Here is a 27,921-nt window from a genome sequence, read left to right as displayed (position 1 = left end):
CCACGCCGACCCATGAGTAAATTACTGTGTTTGAATCAGTTTAAGTCTCATTTTTGGTGATATTCTTTGATTATCCTTTTTTTTTCCCCCCTGCCCCTGCCTACTGCATTAGTCAAATTATTTTGTCATTTAAAAACTTTTTTTTTTGATATTTTACTTATCACTACCAATTTGCCTTTTACGTTATGGCTTTTTAATAGACTTCACATTGAAGAAACTTTGTTTTCTTTCTATTTAGCATTGTATAGTCTGAAACAATCACGTTTGGGGTTACTGTTGAAAACCAAAAAAAAAAAAAAAAAAGAATTTCTGAAGTGGGACTGTACACATGCTAACTTTTGTTTCCTTATCCAAAACCAGCTAAAAATGTAAAATGATTAGATGAGTTCTTTTTTTTAAACTCGCTGGAGTGAATTTGTCAGTTTGCATTTTCTGCTTTGGAAGGGTGGAGTGTTAGTTTTGATGTGTAGAACACTTCCCACCTTCCCTTGCTTATAAATTATAATATGTAATACATAGATTATAATATAGATTATGATGATAGATTATAGAGCATAATATAGATTATAGATTATAGACTGTAATCTTACCATAGTTGTTCTGGTGGTATTTCCAAATCAGTAAAGCAAGACAGGAAAACGTTAATATTAAGCCTTAAAAAATATATCTAAGAGCTTGAGAAATATATTCCTTTTCATCCATAACTATCTACATTCATGATGTGTCTATTGTCTGTCCATTTTTTTAGTTTAGTTTTTCTTTATTTCAAAAAAACTTTGTTGACATTTGTGAATGGATGCTAACAAGTATGAAATGAATACTACTTTATTATCTTTAGAACTGGAACTAGGAGAATATAATTTGCTATACCTTGAATTTTATCTGTTTCTTGTTCTCTACCGTTTTGGGATATGTTCAGTATAGTTAAGTGCTCTTTTCACTTTTTTTTTTTTTAACTTTGATCAAATATTGCTCATTTCTTTTTTGTGTCCTTTGTTAGATTAACAATAGACACGATTTGGATGAACTTTTTGGTTAGACTTGATGTTATAAAAATGGACTGCTATCCAGAGCTTCGTTCCTGTAGCATGATTTTTTTCTTACAATCCTTTGAGCAAAATTGATTCTGACATCTTGCTTTTGAAAAAAGAATACCAACACAAGAACTCTCGTTTACTCGATCAGAATTAACTATGTACTTAGGTTGCTTCTCCAGTGCTGTGAAATGTGTGGATGCTTTTTAATCACGTGTTTGTGAAGAAGACTGAGTCAGGCTCGCGTTCCTCCACTGTTTTGGTTATCTGTGTGCTGATTTCCTGTAGGAATGGGCAGTGCTGGGAAGGACGGGCCTTTCAAAGCGCTTCTGAGACAACAGACCCAGTCAGCGCTGGAGCAGAGGGTAAGCCTGCATTTACATTCTCCACCTGCTCCTTGAGATGACGTCTCCTCGTTATCACATGGTGCTTTTCATATCCAAAATGCATTGCAAGCGATCAAAATATTTCCTTTCTTTGTGTGTGTGTGTGTGTGTGTGTGTGTGTGTGTGTGTGTGTGTGTGTGTGTGTGTGTGTGTGTGTGTGTGTGTGTGCATGCTGGTCCTGGGACTTGAACTCAGGGCCTGGGCGCTGCCCCTCAGCTTTTGTCCTCAAGGCTAGCGCTCTACCACTTGGAGCCACAGCACCATTTCCTGCTTTTTGGTGGTTCCTGGGAGATAAAGAGTCTCACTGGCTTTTCTGCTCAGGCTGGCTTTGAACTGCAATCCTCAGATCTCAGCCTCCTGAGTAGCTAGGATGGCAGATGGAAGCCACTGACGTCTGGCCCCCAAGCATTTCCGTTCTAAATGTTAACTTTTGCTTTAGATAAATCCTGTAACTGTTTCTTGTCTTCTGATCGTTTATTGGAAATTTCCAGTAAAAGCTGAAATAATTTTTTTTTTTTTTTTGGTGTCAGTTCTGGGGCTTGAACTTCTTTTGCTTAAGGTGAGCACTCTACCACACGAGCCACGATGTTCCTTCTGGCTCTTTTCAGTAGTTTATTGGAAATAAGAGTCTCACTGAGTTTCCTCCCTGGGCTGGCTTCAAACCACGATCCTCACATCTCGGCCTCCTGAGTAGCTGGGATGACAGGCGGGAGCCACGGGTGCTGGAAGTTCTTGCTTTTTTTTTGATGCCTAATTGGAGATGAGAGTCTCATGGCTTTTCCTTCCTGGACCAGCTTTGGATCTCAGGCCTCAGTAACAGGCTCCTTCCTGAGTCGCTGGGACTAAAGGCATGAGCCACCAGTGCCCAACTGAAAACATTCTGATGGTTCATATATATTTGTAGAAAACACTTGGAGTAGCATTTTGATTGCATGACCAAGAATTAATCATTCCGTATGTTAATGCGGTCATTAAGTGCGATACTTCTGTCATTTCTCTGCGATGTATCACAAATACTCACCTTTTATAATTGTACCCATTCCTATGAATTAGGACAGTGTATCCATGTTGGATGCTTGGCTAGTTCGGATGACGTATGGCGTGTGAATGATCTGACTGGTCAAAAGGACAATCTATCTCTTGGGAGTGAGTGCTTGGCCCATTAGGCTAGTGTACCGGTGTGGAATGTTCTAGGTGATGCTCAGGGCAGCTGTGGGGGGCGCGGCTGTGATCGTTTGGGGTGATGTTTCTCTCTCTGTTTCTTTTGGCATCGGGGCTCAGGGCGGATCACGTCCTAGGTTCTGCGGAGGGCGGGTATGTGTTCCCACGCCTTGGAGAACCTGGCTCTTGTAGCAGAAGCTTCGCTACCTGCAATCCTGGCCATTTAAGTTTCATTTCGGCTTTGTGACAGATGTCGCCAGCTTGCTTCTTTTCATTTTGGAAAACAAAATAGTAAACAGACACCAAACAGCAAATATAACAGCCCCCCCCCGCCCCCACCCCCCCCACCCCATGAAACCCCGGCTCTCTGTTTTGCTGGTGGAGCGCATGGTGTTTTCTGTCTTGGCATTTCCTTTCAGACATGACACTGCCTTCGCGTTCCATCCTGTCTGGCTCCCAAAGCTGTCCGCATTTGTTTAAAGTTTTAATGCAGTTTTCCGTGTTGTGTCTTAGACCATCAGATCGAAAAACATAGTCATGAATGCCTATGTATGTTGATGATAGAAAAGATAGAAGGGGAAGGTATTTTTTACTCCCAGAATTTGGCTTTTGAGAACAGTTCTTTTTTATTCTGTTCTAGCAAATAGTATATTTGTGTGTGTGTGTGTGTGTGTGTGTGTGTGTGTGTGTGTGTGTGTGTGTGTGTGTGTGTCCATGTGTGTCCTTCCATCCGAGTGTGTCCATGTATGTCCTGGGACTTGAACTCAGGACCTGGGCGGCTCTCCTTTGAGCTTTTTTTCCACAAGGCTAGCATTCTACCACTTTGAGCCACAGCTCCACTTCCGGTTTTCTCTGGTGGTTCATTGGAGATGAGAGTCTCATGGATTTTCCTGCCCAGGCTGGCTTTGAACCATGATCCTCAGATCTCAGCCTCCTGAGTCGATGGGATGACAGGCAGGAGCTACCGGCATTCAGCCCTCCTGTTTTTTTTTTGTTTTTTTTTTTTTTAAATGTCCTTTTCCAGGGTCCCTAATTATTGTTCTGGAATTTTCCTCCCCAGAACAGCCAGAGTTGATTTGAAATCAGGTACAAGACTTCTGATATGTCTGTGACCTTACAGTCCGTACAAAGAACCTTTAAAACCATTTTACTATAAGGGAAAGATAATCAATGGAAATTATTTTGGATTCAGTGTATGAAATTTGCAACCCCTTTTTTTTAATGCCGGTGCTGGGGCTTGAACTCAGGGCCTGGGTGCTGTCCATTGGCTATTTTTTTGCTCAATCACTGTTGCCACAGCTTCCCCTCTGGCTCTTTTTGGCCGGTTCATTGGAGATGACAGTGTCTTAAATTTGTCTGCCAGGCCTGGCTTGGAACCGTGATCCTCAGATCTCAGCCTCCTGAGTCGCTGGGATGACAGGCGGGAGCCACCACGCCCGGCATTGGCTGTGTATTTTCTGATCACTGTCTCTTGTCTATGCATTTAAGACATAGCCATACAGAGAAGAAATACAAATTACCTGTCTTTATTCTACTGGACCATATGACACTCCGGATATTTTGAGGTGATTTGAGAATTAGGCCCCACTTAGGAAAAGCCTTCACATATTTGATCATATGAGCATTTCTCCTCTAAAATAGACGTTGAAACAGTCCAGATGGAGATAATGCATTTTGTCTAGATGTTTCTTTCACTAGTGATATATTCTCCTCCAATCTTTCCCTCCTTTCTCCCTGCCTCTCAGCGGGGCCAAACCTAAACAGTTCCACAGATTGGTGTTTTTCTTTCTTGTCCTTTCTTTTCTCTCTCTCTCCCTCCCTCCCTCCCTCCCTCCTCTTCTTTCTCCTCCTCCCCTCCCTTCCTCCTCCTCCTTCTCCTTTTTCTCCAGCTTGAACTCAGGGCCTGGGCGCTGTTGCTGAGCCTCTTTTGCTCAAGGCCAGCACTCTACCACTTGAGCCACAGCGCCACTCCCAGCTTTTTCTGTGTCTGGGGTGCTGAGGAATGGAACCCAGGGCTTCATGCATGTGAGGCGAGCGCTCTACCACTGCCCAGCCCCCTTATTCTCTTCTTTCAATTTTTTAAAAATTATTTTTAAAGGTGATGTACAGCAGGGCGACAGTTACGTAAGTCAGAGAATGAGTGCATTTCTTCTTGGACAAGGTCCCCGATCCCTCGCTCTCTCCCTCCCAGCTTTTCTTCCTTCTTTTTGTGCTGGTACCAGTGCTTGAACTCTCACCCTCACGCTCTGACTTGGCTTTGTCACTCGAGGCTGGTGCCTTTCCACTTGAGCCATGTCTCCCCTGGTGACTTTTTGCTGGTTAGTTGGAGATTTAGAGAATCACCATCTTTCCTGCTCAGGCTGCCTTTGAACCCCAATCCTCAGATCTCAGCCTCCGGAGTAGCTAGGATGACAGGCGTGAGCCACGAGCTCCTGGCTTTATTCTTATACTACATAGATTAATTTTTTCCCCCATATTTCTCTAGAAATTACTTATAAATTGTAACTGAGTTGATCTTGAATATGCAGATATGTGGGCACACGAGTGAACACCCAGGAATCTGGGTACTGTTGGCTACTTGTTGAGTCTTCCCAAGTGCTGTGCTCAGTGAAATTTCTCATGCTCAAAGAAGCCAGCCAGAGCCCCAGCTGCTGTATTTTGGTGCCTGTTTCTCCAACTCCTCTGGCTTCCAGCTTTTTTATGTTGCCTTTAATCCACTCTCCTCCAGAGATGAAGATAGAGGCAGCTTTAAGAACTCCATGTTTTCCTGACCCCGGTAGCTCACTGAGGTTCATGGTTCATAGACTTTCCTGCTTGGGCTGGTTTTGAACTGCAGTCCTCAGATCTCAGCCTCCTGAGTAGCTAGGATGACAGGTGGGAGCCACCAGCGCCCTGCTTCTATATTACTCTTGTAGTCAGAGATCAGATAGCACAATTTCCACATTTGGATCATTCATAGGCATGCCTTTTCCTATGTGCTATTTTAGCGCAGTGTGTGTGTGTGTGTGTGTGTGTGTGTGTGTGTGTGTGTGTGTGTGTGTGTGTGTGTGTGTGTGTGTGTGTGTGTGTTGGTACTAGGGCTTAAACTCAGGGTCTGTCACTTTTTTTTCCCTCCTACTCCTGGGCCTTGAACTCAGGGCCTGGGCACTGTCCCTGAGCTTCTTTGGCTCAAGGCTAGTGCTCTACCACTTGAGCCACAGCACCACTTCTGGCTTTTTCTGTGTATGTGGTACTGCGGCATCGAACCCAGGGCTTCATGCATGCTAGGCGAGCGCTCTACCACTGAGCCATCTTTCTAGCCCTTTTGTTGTTTAACGTAACAGATTTAAGTTTTTTTTAATTTTTATTGTCTTTAAGTAGTTGTTCAGGGGAGGTGCCATAGAACAGTTTATGGATACGGTGCATCTTCACCCGTGACACCTCCTTCACCCCTTCCACATTCTCACCTTCCTGGGTCTCACTCTTGCTTGGCTTTTTTTTTTTTTTTTGTCTATCATGGGTCTTGAACTCTAGGCCTGGGCGCTGTCCCTCAGCTCTTCAGCTCAAGGCTAGCGCTCTACCACTTGAGCCACAGCACCACTTGCAGCTTTTTCTGCTTATGTGGAGCTGAGGAATCGAACCCAGGGCCTCATGCATGCAAGGCAAGCGCTCTACCACTGAGCTACCTTCCCATCCCTGGCCTACTTAATTTTTAAGATTTTATGTTCTTAAGAGAGGAGGGAAGAGAGAAGTTTGGAGAAACTTGGAGAATTGTGTTGTCTTGCTAACATACATCTCCTGTTCCTTGGAATTTCCCTGCTGGTCTAGTGGTGACAGAGAAAGGGGGTGACAGGAAGGGTTAATTTCTCCCCAGCAGTTCTCTGCGGGCCCCCCCCCCCCCCATCTTGAAGCTTGCTTTCCTCCTACCATACTGCTTCTCTCTCCCATCCTTCCCACGATCACGCTTTCTTGTCGATCCCTTGTCTCAGGGCACAGGGGTCTTTACACAGCCAGCATTGGGGGTCTGTCGGGGGCTCTGCACCCCGAAATATACATGGCTAGGAGGGTTGGCCAGTCACTTCCTCTCATTGAGAGATGACCCTGGAAAAGGAGACGGCGAACAAAGAGTAGGTTGCCAGTATCTCGGATTGAGCCTCCAACATTTTCTCTCCATGAGAAGACATAAAAATGCCAGGCACTGGTGGCTCACACCTGTCATCCTAGCTACTCAGGAGGCTGAGATCTGAGCATCGCGGTTCAAAGCCAGCCCGGGCAGGAAAGTCAGTGACACTCTTATCTCCAAGTAACCACCAGAAAACCAGAAGTGGCGCTGTGGCTCAAGTGGTAGAGTCCTTGCCTTGAACTGAAGAGCTGAGGGTCAGCGCCCAGGCCCAGAGTTCAAGTCCTACGACCGACCAAAAAAAAAAGTGGCACTGTGGCTCAAGTGGTAGAGCGCTAACCTTGAGCACAAAGACGATCAGGGACAGCACCCAGGCCCTGAGTTCAAGCCCCAGGACTGGCACAAATAAATAAAAGAGAAGTATACCCAGATTTTGTCGCGTTGACCGTATAGTGACATGTCTTGGGAACTTGGCACCAAGTCTGCGTGATCACCATGAGTAGACTTTTCAAGCAAAGACCTAGCATGCATTTCCTTACATCAAGCTTTATGGCACGTTTATTATTTGATTGATTGATTGATTGATTGATTGAATATATTTCACACATGGTCAGCGGTGTTTCTCCCTTTTCTCTCCCCCAGGAGTTTCCGTTTTTTACCTTAACGGCCTTCCCTCCTGGGTTCCTGTTACACGTGGGTGGTGTAGTCAGCGCTCGGTCTGTGAAGCTGTTGGATCGCATACACAATCCTGGTACGTCCGTCATGAAACGTTGAATTCAGTCCTAACCATCCCTGCTGAGTGTCATGTATCTATCCATTGTTTGAAGCCAAACCTACCTGACAAGAGCTTAAAAAGAAAAAGGAAACAAAGCAGGAGAAGAAAGCATCCCCTGGCATCTGTCACTTTAACCGATTTCCCATAATCTTATTTAGAAATGGTAGGACCCTGTATTTCAGTGATCTTTCCCATGTGCAAACAACATGATCTTGACTTCTGTTTTGGCTCAGGTGTCACTATATCACTTTGAGGGTATCTGCAAATAATTTTTGAATCAGCAGTTTTATATTTTTTCGTTTTTTTTTTTTTTTTTTGGATTCAGGACATTTCTTTTTTAAATTACAATCTGACCATGATGGCCGTTCATTTAAAGTGTTTAACCTTTTCATTGATGAGAACTCTTTATAGATTAGTTAGTTTCCTGGGATTCTTTTACATTGTAATTGTAAGTATGGTATAAGATGTGTTAGGAAATTTGATGAAAACAACTGATTCCTTGATTTGAGGTCTGTAAATATGCTGAATAAACCAACAAGAAAGATCAAGCAGCTTAAATCTTTTTTTCTTCTTTCTTTCTTTTTTTTTTTTGTCAGTCTTGGGACTTGAACTCAGGGCCTGGGTGCTGTCCCCGAGCTGCTTTTACTCAAGGCTAGCGCTCTACCATTTGAGCCACAGCGCCACTTCCAGCTCTTTCTGCATGTGTGGTACTGAGGAATCGAACCCAGGGCTTCATGTATGCTAGGTGAGCGCTCTACCACTGAGCCACCTGCCCAGCCCTAGCAGCTTCTCTTTTTAAAGCCTGGAGCCATAATTATAGCAGAAGACAAATGTCAGAGTCTCCCTAATCTAGACCCTTGGCCTGGAGATCCTCCAATGATTTTTCTCCATCTAAAACAGGATAAATGGTGGGCGTTTTTAATACATAGAGTTTGTTCTCAAATGTTCCATTGACTAGATGTCAATCTTCCTCAGCCATTTCTTAGGATGTTAAAGTATTTTTGTTTTTTGTTTTTTGTTTTTTTTGGTCCTGGGACTTGAACTCAAGGCCTTGGGCACTCTCTGAGCTCTTCCACTCAAGGCTGGTACTCTACCACTTGAGCCACAGCTCTACTTCCAGCTTTTTTCGGGTTCATTGGTGATAAGAGTTCTCATGGACTTTCCTGCCGGGCTGGCTTTGAACCAGGATCCTCAGCTCTCAGCCTCCTGAGTAGCTGGGATGACAGGCGGGAGCCACCGGCGCCCAGCTCACATTATTCTCTTGCTTAAATCTATATATTCATATATATATATATATATTTTTTAAATTTAGTTTTCTAATCACCTCTCTGTAACACAGTGACCATTAGGAACAGAAGAATAGAATGCGTTGAAATGATTTGTGTAAAATACTTGACCAAGAGTGATTTTTGAAGACAAGAGCATTCCCATTCCTGGAGGTCTTTTACAGACCCCCTCTGGGCTATGTATTGTGATTTTATTTGAGTTCATAGCAGAGGAGCAGCGTGGATTTCTTCCACTCTGAAGGGGAAATCACAGAAAAGCAGTGCTAGCCAGGGTTCTTTAACTCTAGACTCCCCCGTTTACCTTTGCAGTACCATTTTTTTCTTTTTTCCTTCTTGGGTTTCATTTTTTCCCTCCTGTTTCTTAATTTCTGGTCAACTTAAGATTGTTTTTTTTTTGGCTGTAGAGCTTGAAGTTAGTGCCGGGCATGCTATTCCTGAACTTAATTTCACTCAAGGCTGGCACTCTACCACTTTGAGCCACAGCACCACTTCTGGTTTTCTGGTGGTTCATTGGAGATCAGAGTTTCAGGGACTTTCCTGCCTGGGCTGGGTTTGGACTATGATCCTCAGATCTCAGCCTCCTGAGCAGCTGGGATGACAGGCGGGAGCCACCAGCTTCTGTTTTTTTTTGTTTTTTGTTTTTTTTTGGTTATTATTATTTTATTTTATTTTTTTTGTCAGTTGTGGGTCTTGAACTCAGGGCCTGGGCACTCTCCCTGAGCTCTTCAGCTCAAAGCAAGCGCTCTACCACTTGAGCCACAGCTCTGCTTCCGGTTTTCTGGTGGTTCATTGGGGATAAGAGTCTCATGGACTTTGCTGCCCTGGATGGCATTGAACCATGATCCTCAGATCTCAGCCTCTTGAGTAGCTAGGATGACAGGTGTGAGCCACCAGCGCTTCTGGTTTAAGATATATATTTTTTTTTCCATGATAGTACTTGTATAGTCTAGAGTATTTAGAAGAAGTCTCGGGCTGAGGCCAGTTTAATCTGTTAAACTCTTGAAGTCTGGCATGTTCTTTGGGAGTGTAGAAATACTAAGCTCAGCAGGCTGAGGTGAATCCTCTGGGCTCCTGTGGCCAGGTGGTCCATCCCCTGCCTGCCACGTGGCTTTCGGAATGTGGTCAGTGATTGGTGATTTCTTCTATTACTGAAAATGTGCTGGTTTGATTTTGTCTTTTCCACGGGCTCTGAGTGAAGTACTCATCAGAGCGCACAGCCAGTGCTATGCAAATGCATTTCAGTAAAGGGCTTGCTTTTCAATGTCGTTTCTCTTTTCTTTCTTTTTCTTTTTTTAAATAGAAGCCCATTCTTGGGGAGCTTCATTGGCATGCCTTGCCTATTTATTTGTAGCCATGTAAGAAAGGGGACATTCCAGGCTTAGAGAAGAAAGCAGAAGGTGTGGAATGTGTTTGGTGTGTGATAATCACTAGCTCACCAATTTTCTCTCTTCCCTTTCAGAATAGTTTCTCAGGTGGCAGATAGGAATTCTGTTATCCAAGGACTAGTCCTACCTAGCAGGGTATTTTGAGTGGTGGATGAGTTAGATTTTTATTTTGTTGTCAGTGAAATACATTTTGAAGGAGCTATTCTAAGGATTCCCGTTTCTGATTTTATGGAAATGATCACATTCTTTGGATTACATTATATAAATGTCCTCCAGCAAAAGGGAACATTTAATTAATATGTCTATCTCGAAAAGCCCTGGAAATTTTTTTTTAAATGAACGGTTGTAATTTATTGAGTAACATTGAATGCTAACACAGAATGAAAGTCTGGATCCTTAATGGTATAACGCGGTAATTGCTTAACACATAAATGGAAAACCATCTTTTAAGACCTAGATTACCGCCTGCTATAACTTCTACGAAGTATTATTTCAGTTATTCCATTGTTAGAACATCAAACAGTAATGTGAAGCAGGGAAAGAAAGGGTGGGTGGGCTTTAAAAATCAAGGTAATTAAGTAAGTAGAGAGTAATGCTAGAATACAGTAGCATGCTTCTCCTCTTCCGATTTCTATTTTCTATTAACTTTCCTGTCTGTGTCTTTCCAGTTCCTGTCCAGTGGTGTTGACAATTGTGCTCGTTTGTAGTTTTCTTTTTGTTTGTTTGTTTTATTTTCTACTATTCTGCACCTAAAACTGATCTACTAATTTGCTGTTTTGAACTCAGCCTTTGTCGGAATTATGGGTAACACCAGATCTTACAAACTGCTAGACTGGAATAGTTTCAATTCAGGTATTTTAATGGTCATTCAGTACTACATACGCTGATTTTAAAAAAAAATTATGGCAGCTCAGTGAAGTCTTTAGAAATGTTCTAGAATAAACAGGTGGGAGTCAATTCAGTTACACAGGTCCATTCCGTAACCCGTGTGTCCACATAAGAAATTGCATCCCAAAGGAACCAAAGCCATAGCAATACCACAAATGATCGGAACTCCCTGATTTGATTACATCACAGAATGAGAGTTAAATTGTATTTACACATTGTAGGTCGTTTTTTTTTCCATGTCAGGTAAATCATTTTTTTTTATTAACTTTGTTAAAACATTATAACCATTAATAGACTAGTTCAATCAATCTTAAAGTATCCTTAAACTTCATATTTAGATTTGGATAGAATGTATTTAGTATTCTGTAAAATACTGTAAAAATGTTGACCATTAGCATATTTATGTATCATGCTAGAGCCATTTCAAAATGTGCAACACTTTCACAAACTTCCTCCCCTCTCCTTCCAATGAGTTTTCTTTTAAGGCAACTTCAATATTTATTCCAAGCAATTTAAATACTCATTAAAGTGATTTAAATGTTCACCTGCAGCCGTTTAAACATTCGTGTGAAGCAATATCAATATTTATTTTTAAGTAATTTATTTGTTTAAGTAAGTAGCTTTTAAAGAAACCAACCCCGGGAGACCGTGCAGCTGAAGATACAGTTTAGGTCCAAGGAAGTTAGTTTTTCTTCTTGGCCAAAGCATATTTTCTTTCTTTCTTTTTGGTCAGTCCTGGGGCTTGAACTCAAGGCCTGGCCTCTGGCCCTGAGCTCTTTTGGCGTAAGGCTAGCACTCTACCAACTTGGAGCCATAGCTCTACTCCTAGTTTTTGAGTGGTTCATTGGAGATCAGAGTCTCACAGGGACTTTTCTGCCTAGGCTGGCGTTGAACCGCGATCCTCAGATCTCAACCTCCTGAGTAGCTAGGATGACAGACGTGAGCCACTGGTGCCCAGTGGCAGCCTATTTTCTTACTAGTAGCATCCATGTGTAAGTTTCTGTGGTGATCTGTTTTCTAGAATGAAAGAATACAGCGATGTCTTTCAGCATCAGAGCTGATCTATGTTACTTACTGGAACATTCTCAGTTGCTGTTAGAAAGAGTCTCCCACAGAAACATACTGGAGGCCTTCAGTGACTTAAACCTGTTTCTCCTTAGACGTCCCGTGGGTGAGTTCGGGTGTAAGAATTCACGTCTGATGGGGGTGGGTAACCAGGACCAGTGTGTAACACAACTTGGCAATGCCAGGTTCTGGTCCCGATCCGTACAGGTATCGATTAGCGTCCAGATTTCAGGGAGCGGTGTTGACACCCGAGTTTTCATGCGAAGTTCAAAGCTATCTTGTTGACTTCGTCTCCTAAAAGTCAGGACATACTTTTAAGAAAACATCATTTTAGTGCCAGGGGAAGAAAGAAAGCTTTGTATTAAAAAAAAAAAAAAAGACACAGAATATTAATCAAAGGCCCTGTGTTCAAACCCCAGTACTGCCAAAAAGATACGGAAGCAAATCAATATGATTTCAGGGTGTGGTAGGGCACACCTGTAATCCCAGCACTCAGAAGGCTGAGGGAGGAGAATTGTGGGTTCTAGATCATATGGTGACACCAGACAAGACCCCTGTCTCAAAATAAAAACCAGCCCCAAGAGGGATCTATTGAACAATATCGCGAGAACATTGAGAATATGACAGCTTGGAGCAGGGTGCTTTTAGAGAAGCATTTGAATTTTCCTGTTCACCCTGCATCTTCAGAAATAAAGCTGATTTTTATACTAGTTCAGAAAAAAAAAAGATAATTATGAGAAAGCTGTGACATATGTAGGAATGTTTAGCCTTTGTGATGTTGATATTCCTCAGAAAACCAAAAGTTGACCACATCGTTACAAAAAGTCATTGTTAATTCATATTTTAAAGATGACATTTAGAGTGGTCAATACTGGGTTCTTAGATGCTTTAACAACTAGCCTTTCAAAAGAGAAAAAAGAAAAGCAATTTTGTTAATTGTGCTTCTAAGCCGTACCTACTTCAGAAACATTAATGTGTGGAAAGGTGTAGGAAAACACCACACCTGGTACTATTTTGTGAAATACGCTTTTGTAATCACACAAGGAAATCCTGTAGTGTGTTGTAGGAACTTTTTCTTTCTTTGACCAGTCCCAGGGCTTAAACTCTAGGCCCTGGGCGCTGTCCCTAAGCTTTTGTGCTCAAGGCTGGTGCTCTGCCACTTGAGCCACAGCGCCACTTCTGGTTTTCTGGTGGTTCATTGGAGATCAGAGTCTCATGGACTTTCCTGCCTGGGCTGGCTTTGAACCACGATCCTTAGACCTCAGCCTCCTGAAGGTAGCTAAGCTTACAGGTGTGAGCCACCTGTGCCTGAATTATTTTGCTCAAGGATAGCACTCTATTTGCGCCACAGCTCCACTTCGAGCTTTTTTTTTTTGGTCAGTCATGGGGCTTGAACTCAGGGCCTGGGCGCTGTCCCTCAGCTCTTCATTTCAAGGCTAGTACTCTAGCACCTGAACCACAGCTCCACTTCCAGTTGTCTGGTGGTTCATTGGAAATCAGAGTTTAATAGCCTTTCCTGCCTGGGCTGGCTTTGAACCTTGATCCTCAGATCTCAGCCTCCTGAGTAACTAGGATATGACAAGCGTGAGCCCCCCGCTGCTGGCCTCTATAGTGATTTTTTTGATCAACAACTTTGGTCCCTGAAGAGTCTGGTGACATTCTAGCAGTGTTAGTTGAGTGAGGACATGCTTTGATGGGAATTGACCGATGATTACGTTCTCAGAGTAGACACGTGATGCCAACAGTGACACGTGACCAGGCCCTTGGCCAGATCCTCGAGGGCAGAGGTTGCCTATTGCCCTGGCCTTCATGAAACACAAAGTCTTGAGGGACAGACAAAGTAAGTACCGTGGAAAGGATAGCATACAGCAAGTTGTGTAGCAGGAGCTTAGGGATGTGGATATATAGGAGACTCAGGTTTATATTTCAGGACATGTATTCATATACATATGTAAGTGCATGTGTGTATATGTATACATATGTATACACACACACACACACACACACTTGTGTGTAAGGTTCTAAGAGTTGCAGCATGGACAAAACAGTCTTGTAGCCAGTATTCTCTCATGTTCCTTTGTGCTTCCTGAGGTAGCTGCAGAAGTGAGTGGTTAGTTGAGCATTTTTTTAGCCCCTCTTCCCTTTGCCTTGCTGCATCTTAAGTTTAACTGCCGCAACAGAACCTTTTTCAGGGCAGGAAGAAGAAAATGCTTCGTATCCCCAAGCATCTTATTTTCAATCGTGATCCTTTGAAGACTTAAAAGTTTATCAGAAAGTTGAGTTCTACTTTGGTTAATTAAGCCTTATAAAAAATAAGGCATCATAAAATTATTTAAAGCGTAAATATTAATAGCCCTCATTGTTTCCCTAATGAACTGAGCTTTTGTTTTTATCTCTTAAGTTGTCCAAGTATTTCTAAGTAGTTCACAATATACTTTTTTTTTTTTTTTTGTCGGTCGTGGGACTTGAACTCTGGGCCTGGGCACTGTCTCTCAGCTCTTCAGCTCAAGGCTAGCGCTCTACCACTTGAGCTACAGCACCACTTCCGGTTTTCTGGTGGTTTATTGGAGATAAGAGTCTCATAGTCTTTCCTGCCCGGGCTGGCTTTGAACCACGATCCTCAGATCTCAGCCTCCTGAGTAGCTGGGATTACAGGCGTGAGCCACTGGTGCCAGTCTCACAATATACTTTTATTGATTAATCTTTGGTGCCAATTCTGGGACTAGAACCCAGGTCTTGGACGCTGTCTCCCTTAGCTTTTTTTTTTTACACAAGTCTGGTGCTCTTACTACTTGAGCCACAGATCCATTTCCAGCTTTTTTTTTGTTTTTTGTTTTTTAGAGGTTTATTGTCAGCGCAGATAGATGACCAAGCAGTGAGGGTCTCACCATTATCCCAGAACACATGTGCAAAAACCAGGCCTAACACAGGTCAGACATTTTCTGTTCTCCCCTTCAAGTTTTCAGGGCACAGATAGAATTTGCTGAGGCGCTGGTGTTTGTTCTGCATGTCGCTTTCCCCTTAATGAGAATCCTTCCCTTAGTCCCATGCAAGTCCCCAAGCCAGCTTGAGGGTGTAGACCCCTTTGAACTTGAACTCTTAACTTCCGTATCCTTTGGGGCAACTTGAAGTGATTCCTTTCAGATTATGAGGCAGATCAGATAATCATTCCATTCAAAACTTGTACTTCAAAAAAAATCTTTTAACTTGCTCCAACTCAAACATGAGCTCCTCTTGATCATCCAAAATGTAGGTTGAGCCTGACGGTGCTCTGGAGGCTGTGGAAGGAGGATCAGGAGTTGGAGGCCAGCCTGGAGCAGATAGGGAGAATCTGTCTCCCTTTTCTTTTTTCCATTTGCCCAGACGAAAGCCTTCCACAGGGCGTTTATTCCATCCCAAGAAAACGCAGATAAGAGAACTGAAGCCAGTGCTTATTAACTAATAAAGGTGGATTATGCCAAGTTGCTCACGCCTCCTTGGCCTTTGGAAGATCGCCTTTGCTAGTTTCACCTGCATTTCAGAAGCAAATAAAATAATGAAAGGATGGCAGGGTAGCCAGCTGGGGCCGTGGTTAGAGGGAGCGAGTTCTAAGCCAGCCTACACGTGGCAGGAAGGTCAGTAGGTCTGGTGAGGGGTGTGTGTGGGTGGGTGTGGGTGCACACTCATTTCACACCCACAGATCAAAGCACATCCTAAAATACTTGTGCAAACTCTGGAGTGAGTTTCGACCCGAAGAAGAACTTCAAATAGCATCAAACAACACTTGTAGATAATCCTCACTTCTTAAATACAATCCTTCTAAATAACTGTAAATAATTCTGTAGGCCAGGGACAGGCATATGGTTTTTAAATGGCAGGGATTTTTTCCCCCCTCCTTTCTGTTTTTGGACTATTCGTTTAAACACTTACGCCCTAGCTGCCAATCTTCCAAATAACCAGTAGTGACCAGTTCCCTCTGTATAACAGCAAGTTCTAGAACGAGGCTCTTCTGTGCATTTGGACGGAGGCTGACCAGAGGCTGGATTTCTGCCTTTTTGAGTGTTTCCACGCGTTTCCTCTCTCACATTTAAAAACCAAAAAAAAAAAAAAGTAGCTTGCCCATTGCCACCTCAAAATACTTCTCCCACAGGGGGACTCCCCATGAGGGTCCTTTCTGGAGTGTTTTTTTTTAATATCAGTGACAACTTGCAGTCATGATTTCTGGAACTTTCTGTGGCTCGTGTCTGGCACGAGCAGCAGCTAGGCTTAGAGAAGACATCACGGCTTTTTTAATTTTAATTTTTGTCGTCGTCGTTTTCTCTCTCTCTCTCTCTCTCTCATACGAAATCACCTGACTCATTTTAATTGCCCCCCTCCCCCTCCCCCCCAGTCCCCCCCCCCCCCAAAATTGAAGGCCCACACAGTTTCTCTTGGGCTCTGGGCTCTTCCCCGAGGTAGCTGACTCAACGCAGCCAGTAGACTGTGAGCAAGTGTTCCATTCGTACGCTTCCTTTCACCTAGGATCCAGGGCCATTTTCTTTCTGTGACCATTTCAGTGAGCTGCCATATTTTCAGTCTGTTCTGTCCACCTGGCCCGCGCATGCGCTTTTCAAGACCACACTCCCCCCCACCGCCCCCGATGCTGGCCGCTTTGCACACCTGCGTGTCCTCTGAGCTGCTGCTGTGGCCTTCCCCGCCCCCTCACCCCCAAACCCAAACCGGCTCCCCGGCGCCCCTCTCCTCCCCAGCCTCCCCTGTCCCCTAACTCCTCCAAGCTTCCTCTCCACGCTGTAAATAAGACTCGGTGTAAGTTCATACCAGCTCCCTCCATGCGCAGTTGTGTTGCTCACGCGTGCAAACCAAAGCTGCTTGCGAGTGTGTCAGAAGACATGGACGTGCGCTCTCTCTCTCTCTCTCTCTCTCTCTCTCTCTCTCTCTCTCTCTCTCTCCTCCCCAGCCGCCCTGCATTCAGCTTGTTTGTTTTGTTTCTGTTCTGTTTTCTTTTTGTTTTTCAATCCGCCTTCTCTTGTGTCATGGTATTCGGTTTAATGATCTGATTGCTTTTGCTGGGGTTGGGGGGGACATCAAGGTAAGTTATCTGGGATGTTATCCTTGTTTTCCATGCGATTACAGTATCTCAGAAGGTTGATGGACTGCGTGTGTTTCCATTTCGACATGCTGAATAAATCCTTATTTTATAAATAAGTTTCTAACTAAGCCTACTTGGAACTTAAGAAACCTCCTGGGTGGTGGTGGTAGTGTTACTTTTTTTTTCTACTGATTTAAAAATGAATGGTAATGGGTTTACTTTCTAAAAAGCTCCTTTAAAAAAACAGCAACAGATAATGCTTCTATGTACAGAGGTAGGCTGACCCAATGTGAAAAGGAAAAGTGTCATTTTAGTCGGAGCAGGTGATTATTGCCTTTAGAAAATAATGCTGTCTAGAATGGTTTAAAAAGTAAGTAGCAAGGCTGGGTGATAGCTCAGTAGGCAAGCGCTTGCCTAGCAACTTCATGTTGGGTTTGATCCCCAGTACCACAAAAGAAAAGACCCCCCCCAAAAAAAGAATACAGTTGAGGAAAGCCAACCCGCCCCCCCCAAAAAAAAGTGAACAGCAGATTGTGCTAGTGAGCTTAAGAAAAGTTAAGAGTTCTTGTTTGAGGAAGTATTTCAGGGAAACCGGCATTTTCTCTGTTATTGTGGTTTCTGTTTTCTCTGAACCGTAAGTCCTTCAGCTCTTCAGCTCAAGGCTGGTGCTCTACCACTTGAGCCACAGCACCACTTCTGGTTTTCTGGTGGTTCATTGGAGATCAGAGTGTCACAGACTTTCCTGCCTGGGCTGGATTTGAACTGCGATCCTCAGATCTCAGCCTCCTGAGTAACTAGGATGACAGGCGGGAGCCTCCTGTGCTAGGCTTTTTTAAGTTTTATTTGGAAAACTTAGAGTAAGAGCTTAGCACCCTTGTTAGAGTTGTTACAAATGACTCCCAGATTCCGGGGAGGGACCCTGCCCCAAAGAAACAGATCAGGGTATACTAATTGTAGCATAATATATAATTATACACAATTACAATATATAATACATATATAGTTGTAGTTATTACACATAATGGGTCACTGTAATTCCCAGCTGCCCGTACGGAAGTGGCCATGAACTCAAGAATGCCCTTGCTAATGACGTATAATCCTGAGCTTCTAGGCCTCTTTTTTTTTGGGGGGGGGTAGTACCAGGGATTGAACCCAGCCTGTACATGCTAGACAGATGCGTTCTCTCTGAGCTGTACCCCACCCTTCTCCCCACCCGATCTTTTTAGCTGTAGCTGTTGAGATGAGGTCTCCTTGTGTTGCTCAGACTGGTCTTAGAACTGGTGGGCTCAAGGGGTCTTCCTACCTCGGCCTCCTGGTGAGCTGGGACTACAGACACACCCCACACTACCGGTCCACGCCACTTTGAATTGGTACAGAGCCAAACACAGAGTTGACACCATTCCAACTGAAATGTATCCTTTGCATGAGCCAGATTATCTCTATTTAATCTCTTTAATGATTTGCTTTTTCTTTTTCCTAATTGCCCAGTCTTCTTCCTTTTTTTTTTTTTTAAGTCCATTTTTCTTAGGACCTGCATCTCTATAGAAAGGGTAGCTATATTTAGCTTGCTTTTTTTAAATAAACCTTGGTAAGTCTTTGCCATGGAAAGATTTATCTACAGCACATAGAGGATTATTAGGGGAAACAAAAATTACAAGTGCCAGAAAATGAAGTGAGGATTTTTCTTTCATTTACGGCTACAGCCATGGGACCCTCAGCGCAAGGTGCCCCATAGAGCAATCATTGAAGATTAGAACCAGAAGGTCCAGGGTATCGTAAGAAAACACATCCCGTAGAAATCCCCGCAGTCAAACTGAGTGGTTCCTTTTCTAGCCGGTTCAACATGTCTTGATGCTTTTGAGAAGTTGGAACACGGCGAACATCTTCATTCCCTCGCTGAGAAAGTCGCATTTTGATTTTGAAGCTGTGGTGGTTCATGTTGCATTTCAAACCCGTGCTACCGCGCCCCACCCCCACCCCCCCCCATTCCTCACCTGGCTCCCGTTGGTTTTCAACACATCTTGAGCCACTACCTCCTGGGAGATCGGGTAAGTCAGCTGATTTAAACTTGTATCTTTCAGACGAACCGGAAACTCGAGATGCCTGGTGGGCAGAAATCAGACAGGAAATCAAATCCCACGCGAAGGCATTAGGCTGCCACGCCGTGGTGGGCTACAGCGAGTCAACCAGCATCTGGTGAGTGGCCGTGGCGTCCCGCAGAAGCGAAGAGTGTGCGGGATCATGCGGGGTGCAGGCTTGGAGCACCTCCAGCAGAGTCTGTCTTGGTCACTGCAAAGCCTGGGAAGTGTCAGCTTCTCTGAGAGTCTCACTTGATAATGGACAGAAACCTGGGCACAATGGCTCACACCTGTTAGCCTGGCTACTCGGGAGGCTGAGATCTGAGGATCGTGGTTCAAAGCCAGCCTGGGCAGGAAAGTCCATGAGACTCTGATCTCCAGTGAACCACCAGAAAGTCAGAAGTGGAGCTGTGGCGTGAAGTGGTAGAGTGTCAGCCTTAAGCACAAAAGCTCAAGGACAGTGACCAGGCCCTGAGTTCAAGTCTGAGGACCAGCACACACACGCATAGACACACATGCATAGATAGATAGATAGATAGATAGATAGATAGATAGATAGATAGATAGATAGATAGATGGATACATACATACATACATACATACATACATAAATACATACATAAAATGGAAATATACCAGCTTGGCCTTAAAAAAAAAACTTCTTTGCCGGTCCTGGGGCTTGAACTCAGGGCCTGGGTGCTGTCCCTGAGCCTCTTTGTGCTCAAGGCTAGCGCTCTTTCACTTTGAGCCACAGCACCACTCCAGTATTTTTCTAAGTAGTTTATTGCCCATAAGCATTTCATGAACTTTTCTGCCTGGGCTGGCTTCCAACCGGGATCCTCAGATCTGAGCCTCCTGAGTAGCTGGGATGACAGGCGGGAGCCACTGGCATCTGGCTTGTAAGGCCTTTTAAGGATTAAATAAATAACAAATGTTGACTAAGCCGGTTTTATTCCAGCTTTGGGACTGAACTTACCTCTTCCAGTGGGACAATTTGAATATTGTTTTTTTCTTCCTTTCTTTCTTCCTTTTTTTTTTTTTTTGTGCTGGTCCTGGGGCTTGAACTAGGCCTGGGCGCTGTCCCTGAGCTTTTTTGTGCTCAAGGCTTAAATGCTCTACCATTTGAGCCACAGCTCTACTTTCAGCTTTTTTGGAACTGCGATCCTCAGCTCTCAGCCTCCTGAGTAGCTAGGGTTATAGATGTAAGCTACCAGCACCCAGCTGTGCTAGTGTTTTAGACAGCTTTATTCCAGTGTAGATTCATCTCTAACAATGTGAGTATTTACAGTTATGCTCTTAGAATAATGGGAATAAAACTGTAAGCATGTTCAAGAAAATGCGCATACAATTTAATAGATTATTATTGAGATCAACACTATCATTGGTTATTGCTTATAGTCTGAAACATTTTGATCTTCCAAGCATCTATTAATGTTATAATTTTGTCTTTTCTGGGTAATCTACAACTTGTAAAGAATTCTGGCTCTCTCCATGTTAATGAGTTTACATGACTTTTCTTCTCTTTTCACTTTTTTTTTTTGGCCAGTCCTGGGGCCTGAACTCTGGGCCTGGGCGCTGTCCCTGAGCTCTTCAACTCAAGGCTTAGTGCTCTACCACTTGAGCCACAGTGCCACTTCTGGCTTTTTCTGTGTCTGTGGTGCTGAAGCATCGAACCCAGGGCCTCATGCATGTGAGGCGAGCGCTCTACCACGGAGCCACCTGCCCAGCCCGTGGCTTCTCTTCTCTACCTTACATCCAGGAGGTGATCGCGTGGTATCACGTCCTGCTGGGTCTCCTTGCTTGAGTTTCACTGGTCGCTCTTGCAGTGGCGCTGGGTGATCCGTGGGCCCGCAGGGAGCACTGACACGCCCGTGTGTTTCTCTCGTAGTGAGGAAGTGTGCATCCTGTCCGCCTCGGGCACCGCGGCCGTGCTGAACCCCCGCTTCCTGCAGGACGGCGTGCTGGAGGGCTGCCTGGAGCAGAGGTAGTCCCCGCCGAGCATTTCCACAACAGTCACGATGCTTCTCGAAGCGGGGCTGGCAGTGGGCTGGCGTGCCACTTTGGTTAAAAACCAGAGGTTCCCCGGGGGGCCCTGCCGCGTACCCCGCGCGGGTGTGTGGCGTCCTCACAAATGACAAGGACGCTGCCGGGGAGGCGCCCTGTGGCTTTGTCAGAGTGGAGAGCGCATGCGCTGAATTTAGCTTCTCTCCACCCCCCCCCCTTTTTTTTTCCTTTGGCCAGACCTGGGTCTTGAACTCAGGGCCTGGGCGCTGTCCCTGAGCTTCTTTTGCTCAAGGCTGGTGCTCTACCACCTGAGCCACAGCACCACTTCCGGCTTTTTCTGTGTATGTGGCACTGAGGACTCGAACCCAGGGCTTCGTGCATACAAGGTGAGCGCTCTACCACTGAGCCACCTGCCCAGCCCTTAGCTTCTCTTCTGTCTGGGTCTCACCTACAAAGACAGAACGAGGTCCCGGGGCTGTGCTCACCAAGAAGGGTGCTCACCTCTCCATGAAACCTGCCCAGTTTTACATGAAACCGGTCAGGAAGAGACTTGATTAGTGTGAGCTAGAACGAAACAGGAAGCATTAGGTAAAGGAGCTTAATATGAGCGTATTGGTGAACACTCCCTGTATACTTGTAAAACTGTGAGCTTCTCTGAAAGTACAAAATGCTTTCTACAAGCATATCTCTAAGGTATATGTTTACATAGTGTGTATGTGTATTTGCACATGTATGTATGCAATATCCATATACATATATATACTTCCCATACAGATAGGAAATTATATACGTAGATATGTGTATATACACATGCATTCACGGAGACTCTTGGTTTGATATCAGATACTACCTGGATTAAATAAACCTAAATCTTCTTTATGTCACACTGTGTATTAAGCTAGATGTTGCGGGTGGCTCACGCCTGTCATCTCAGCTACTCAGGAACCTGGGATCTGAGGATTGTGGTTCAAAGCCAGCCCAGGAAAAACCAGGCAGGAAAAGTCCGTGAGACTCTTACCAGAGCCAATGGACCACCAGAAAGCCGGAAGTGGCACTGTGGCTCAAGCGGTAGAGCACCAGCTGTGAGCTCAAAAGCTCAAGGACAGTACCCAGGTTCTGAGTTCAGATCCAGCACCAAAAGAAACCCCAAACAATGTTTGTATTAATAGATTTAGTATAAATTAAGGAATAAGGTTAAAAAAAAAAACCCAACACTTTCAAGTCTTGTTTTTAAAAGTTTTTTTTTTTGTCTTCTTTTTTTGGTACTGGGGATCGAACCCAGGACCTCGCAGTTGCTAGGCAAGTGCTTTGCCCCTGAGCTTCAGCCTAGCCCTGCAAGTCTTTCTATAATAAGGGAGATATTCTAGCTTTAACAATGACGAGACCACCTTGTTTAGATCCTTCTTTTGTTAATATTTAAAGGTTTACAGATCATTCCAGACAGCCTTCAGAATATAGTAAGATTTTGTTTTCTCTGTGTGTGTGTGTGTGTCCGTGTGTCTGTGTCCACGTGTGCGTGCCGGCACAGGGATTCGAACTCAGGGTCTTGCTGTTTTTTTGCTTGACTTTTTCATTCCCAGCTGGTGCTCTACTGCCTGAGCCACACCTCCAGTACATTTTTTTGCTGTTTAATTGGAAACAAAGAGTTTCACAGTTGGGTCTGCCCACGTGGGTTCCAGATCGTGATCCTCAAATCTCACCCTCCTGAGTAGCAAGGATCACAGATGTGAGCCTGTGCTTGCTGGCAACCTTCTCTTTCTATAAGGCTTTTGTAGAACAGTGGTGGCTCGGATTCCCTGCCGTTCAGTGCTTCCTACAAGTCATTTTGCTATTCTCGCCCGTGCGGCTCCGACGTTGCGTCATCTGTACACTAACTACTACGAGCATAATATTTATTTTGGAATAGTGCACAGATCTTTCAAGGATGTTGTGCTTGTGTGTGTGTGTGTGTGTGTGTGTGTGTGTGTGTGTGTGTGTGTGTGTGTGTGTGTGTGTGTGTGTGTGTGTGTGTGTGTGCGCGCGTGTGAACACGGGTTCATCCCCGGACACAGTGCCTTTCTCACGGTCTCCCTGTGTCCCCGCAGGCTGGGAGAAAGCCAGCCCCCGGGCTGTGGATTCTGCCACACCCCTTACGACGAGGTGAACACGCCGTTCCCCGCTCACCTGGCGCTGTGCTGCTGCTGCCGCCGGCAGAAGGTGCCCGACGTCCTGCTCACCACCATCGACCTCCCCGCACAGGCTGCGGTGGTCGGGAAGGGCTGTCTTATTCAAGCCAGGTCTGTGCCTGAACCCTCTGGGTCAGCTTCAGAAGTTAAGACTTAGGGAGCCATCAACCTGCTTTGAAATCCTTTTGAATGATCGAGCCGGGCACTGGTGGCTCCTGCCTGTCATCCCAGCCACTCAGGAGGCTGAGATCTGAGGATCGTGGTTTGAGGCCGACCCGGGCAGGAACGTTCAAAAGACTCTTATCTCCAAGGAACCACCAGGCAACCGGAAGTGGCACTGTGGTTCAAATGGTAGAGCGCCAGCCTTGAGCAAAAGAGCTCAGGGACAGCGCCCAGGCCCTGAGTTCAAGCCCCATGCTGGAAAAAAATTCTTTTTGATTAGTATTTTTTTCCATTCCTGAGACTTGAACTGAAGGCCCGGGTGCTGTCCCTGATCTTTGTACTCAAGGCTAGTGTACAACCACTTGAGCCACAGTGAGATTTTCATCTCTGGCTTTTTTGGTACTTCATGGGGGATAAGAGTTTTTCCTTCCCTGGGCTGGCCTCGAATCACGATCCTCAGCTCTCAGCCTCCTGAGTAGCTGGGAGTGTAAGCGTGAGCCACTGGTGTGTGCCTTTTAAAATCGTGTCCCTATTGGCCTTTGTCTAGAGGTCACGATGACTCCATGCACTGACCGGACTCTTCTTCGCAGGTTGTGTCGCTTGAAAAAGAAAGCCCAGGCAGAAACAAACGCCACGGCCATCAGCAACCTCCTTCCGTTCATGGAGTACGAGGTGCACACCCAGCTGATGAACAAGCTGAAGCTCAAAGGGATGAACGCCTTGTTCGGCCTGAGGATTCAGATCACCGTGGGGGAAAATATGGTGATGGGTTTAGCGGTAAGGTTAGAAGTTCGGGAGGTCGTTTTGTGATTTCTGTGGTTGTAACAGTTTCCTTGTTTGTTTTTGTACCAATGCTGGGCCTGAATTCAGGGCCTCGGCACTGTCTCTTAGCTTTGTTACTCAAAGTTGGTACTTGACCATTTGAGCCACAGCATTCCCAGTTCTTTAGTGGTTACGTGGGGATGAAAATCTCACAGATTTTTTTGTCTGCCTGGGCTGGTTTTGAACCAGGAGCCTCAGATCTCAGCCTCCAGACCAGCCAGGATTACAGGCGTGAGCTACCAGCACCCAGCCAGGCTTCCCAGATATATATAATCTATATGTGTGTGTATATAGATACATTTTTTTTGGGCGGGGGGAGGTCAGTCATGGGGTAGGGTTTGAACTCAGGGCCTGGGCACTGTCCCTGAGTGCTTTTGTTCAAGGCTAGCTTGAGCCACTGCACCACTTCTGGCTTTCTGGTGGTTCATTGGCGATAAGGGTCTCAGGGACATTCCTGCCCAGGCTGGCTTTGAACCGTGATCCTCAGATCTCAGCCTCCTGAGTAGCTGGGATGACAGGCGTGAGCCACCAGTGCTGGGCTTGAGTTAATTTTTTTTTATTTATTGTCAAGTTATTTTTCACAATTGTAAGATGAAAAACTTTAAAAGAGAGTTGGGTCTGCAGGGAAAAACCAGTTCCCTTTTCCTAACTGTCCCCTCTCCACCTAGAGCCTTCCCTTAGAGGAAGCCCACATGTTACTCTAGGAGACACGTGTGTGTGTGTGTGTGTGTGTGTGTGTGTGTGTGTGTGTGTGTGTGTGTGTGTTTCCTTCCGGAAATGCCCCATGCGCGCACAGACTCTTCCGTCCTTTCCCCAGAGAGAGACCTAGCTGAAAACTTGCAAAGCTTGTTCCCTGAATGCTTTGTCTGACGATTGCCCCTTACTCCACAAGTCGGCCACAGGTGTGTACCTGGCAGCGCTGCCCATGCCAGGTGGCATTCAGATCGCTGGCAAGACCCCGGGCGACGGCTCCTACGAACAGCATGTTTCCCACATGCAGAGGAAGATCAACGACACCATCGCCAAGAACAAGGAGCTGTACGAGATCAGCCCACTGGCAAGTACACCCCGCCCCTGACCTGCAGCCCGGGCCGTGAGGACGAGAGCTCATGTGTTATACCCAGCTCAGGTGTCAGGATGCACCAGCGCTGTACACACATCAGCTCAGGTGTCAGGATGCGCCAGCGCTGCATATACATCAGCTCAGGTGTCAGGATGCAGCCAGCGCTGCATATACATCAGCTCAGGTGTCAGGATGCAGCCTGTGCTGTGAACACATCAGTTCATGTGGTAGGATATTTTCACATTGTCTTATTTTGAACATAAGTGGTGCTTTTCCCCCCTCCCGCGTGTGTGTGTGTGTGTGTGTGTGTGTGTGTGTGTGTGTGTGTGTGTGTGTGTGTGTGTTAGGGTTGGAATTCAAGGCCTTGGTCCTGACCATTACATTTTCTCTCAAGGTTGGTGCTCCACGCCTTGAGTCCAGCTTTTTGGTGGTTAACTGGAGATGAGTCTTACAGACTCACTTGCTCAAGCTGGCTTTGAACCTTGAGCCTCAGAACTGAGCCTCCGAAGTGGCCAAGATTATAGGCACGAGCCACAGGTGGTGGGCCATGATGCCTTTTTTAAAAGGTCATTGTTAAAGTTTACGTAGCTTGCTACGTGTCACAGCAAATTCATGTGTCCTGTGTGTGTGTGTGTGTGTGTGTGTGTGTGTGTGTGTGTGTGTGTGTGTGTGTGTGTGTGTGTGTGTGTGTGTGTGTGTGCGCGCGCATGCACGTGTGTGTGTGTCCAGATGTTTCTCACTCTTCACATTTTCATATGTGAAACTTCAAAAATTACCAGCAGGTTAGAACATCCTATCCATAAATCTTCAAGCCTTGTTTTTGGAGGGGAAGAGGGAGAGTTAAAATGCTTAAGTAGAAAAATAAAATGTTTACTAGAAAAACCACCTATATAGCTATATAACTGAGTTCATTCATTCAGTGTCAAGTCAGCACAGAGATTCCACTGAGATTTATTTATTTATTTATTTATTTTATTTTTGTTTTTGTCAGTCGTGGGGCCTGAACTCTGGGCCTGGGCGCTGTCCCTCAGCTCTTCAGCTCAAGGCGAGCGCTCTACCACTTGAGCCACAGCGCCGCTTCCGGCTTTTTCTGCTTATGTGGTGCTGAGGAATTGAACCCAGGGCCTCATGCACACAAGGCAAGCACACTACCACACTACCTTTCTAGCCCCTCTACTGAGATTTAGTTCATTGAATATGAGATTTAGTTCACTCATCTCTGCCAGAAGTTACCTAGACATTTAAAACAGAACTGAAAACAACAACAAAACTCCAGACCCATCAGTCTCATGATACCAAACACTGTCTTTCTTCCAGGAGGTGGTGGAAGAGGTTGTAGGATCACCCATCCCAGAGCCCAGACAGCGCTCCCGACTTCTGAGATCACAGTCGGAAAGTTCCGATGAGGCCGCAGAATTAGATCTCTCCCACGGGAAGAAAGATGCTTTTGTTTTGGAGGTAAATTCTGCCACAGGTGCACCTTCTTACAGTTTTTACAGTCAGGTCTTAAAACCAAAGTGATCGTTTTTTTGGATTATTACAACTATTAAAAACAAGTACCAGAAGCTAGACACCACTGGTAGCTCACCCCTGTCATCCCAGCTACTCAGGAGGCTGAGATCTGAGGATCATGGATCAAAGCCAACAGGGGCAGGAAAGTCTGTGAGATTCTTATTTCCACCAGAAAACCAGAAGTGGCGCTGTGGCTCAAATGGTAGAGCACTCACCTTGAGCAACAGAAGCTCAGGGACAGCGTTCAGACCCCGCATTCAAGACCCACTACTAACAATAAGAAAAAGAACAAAAATCAGAAAAAACCTAAGTGTAGAAACCAAACACACTTGCAAATGTCACAACTTGGCATCTGATATATGGGAAGATTAGATGCTTCTGAGAATTAGTTCAGGGGTTGGAACATCGCTAAAATACAAGTAGTGCATCTCTAATCAGAAAGTCCAGCTCAGTACTTGGCTCATGCCTGTAATCCTGGCTACTCAGCAGGGAGGATTGGAGTTCAAAGCTGACCTGCGCAGCAAAGTCTGAGAGACTCTTACCTCCAAATAACCGGCAAAATGCTGGCAAGCGAGAGGCCCTGAGTTCAAGACTTGGTACTGACACCAGAAAAAAGGTCCAAAATCTGAACTAAGTTCATCATATTACTCGGGAAGTTGGTGATGTAGGAACAAATATTCAGCTTTTGGAGTTAAGGTTCAGGGATGTGCAGTTTATGGAACATATCTCATGTGCAAAACTCTGAAATCAGAAATGGTCCCGCGTCTAAGCATGGTGGATAAAGGATGCTCAAACATATATGCAGCAGACATGGGCTATTTTCGTAAGCCTTGGGTGAATGTAAGTATGAATTGAATATACCACTGTAATGATGACCAGCTTTTTCTTTTTTGCCAGTTCTGGGGCTTGAACTCAGGGCCTGGGCACTGTCCCTGAGTTGTTTGTATTCAAGGCTGGCGCTCTACCAC

General features: G+C 45.1%; 1 protein-coding gene across 11 annotated transcripts in view; it reads left to right on the top strand.

The window, feature by feature from the left end:
- Positions 1 to 27,921, top strand: part of C2cd5 (C2 calcium dependent domain containing 5) — a 67,321-nt gene that overhangs the window by 22,297 nt on the left and 17,103 nt on the right. For 5 of the 11 annotated variants that reach the window (XM_070011754.1, XM_070011747.1, XM_070011758.1 and 2 more), the window contains 8 exons: positions 1,323 to 1,399; positions 7,323 to 7,431; positions 19,229 to 19,343; positions 21,114 to 21,209; positions 23,314 to 23,505; positions 24,147 to 24,333; positions 25,271 to 25,435; positions 26,759 to 26,899. In XM_070011754.1, the coding sequence (XP_069867855.1) occupies positions 1,323 to 1,399; positions 7,323 to 7,431; positions 19,229 to 19,343; positions 21,114 to 21,209; positions 23,314 to 23,505; positions 24,147 to 24,333; positions 25,271 to 25,435; positions 26,759 to 26,899 (1,082 nt within the window). Of the gene's footprint in view, positions 1 to 1,322; positions 1,400 to 2,701; positions 2,735 to 7,322; positions 7,432 to 10,912; positions 10,979 to 19,228; positions 19,344 to 21,113; positions 21,210 to 23,313; positions 23,506 to 24,146; positions 24,334 to 25,270; positions 25,436 to 26,758; positions 26,900 to 27,921 lie in introns of all 11 variants that reach the window. The other 6 variants (XM_070011751.1, XM_070011756.1, XM_070011752.1 and 3 more) reach the window with 3 other exon arrangements.

This window comes from Dipodomys merriami, unplaced genomic scaffold, assembly GCF_024711535.1.
Source record: "Dipodomys merriami isolate MVZ:Mamm:240054 unplaced genomic scaffold, mDipMer1.0.p SCAF_84, whole genome shotgun sequence".
Classification (NCBI taxonomy): Eukaryota; Metazoa; Chordata; class Mammalia; order Rodentia; family Heteromyidae; genus Dipodomys; species Dipodomys merriami.
Note: the sequence above shows the minus strand (reverse complement) of the source record. Positions and strands in the feature narration are given on the sequence as shown.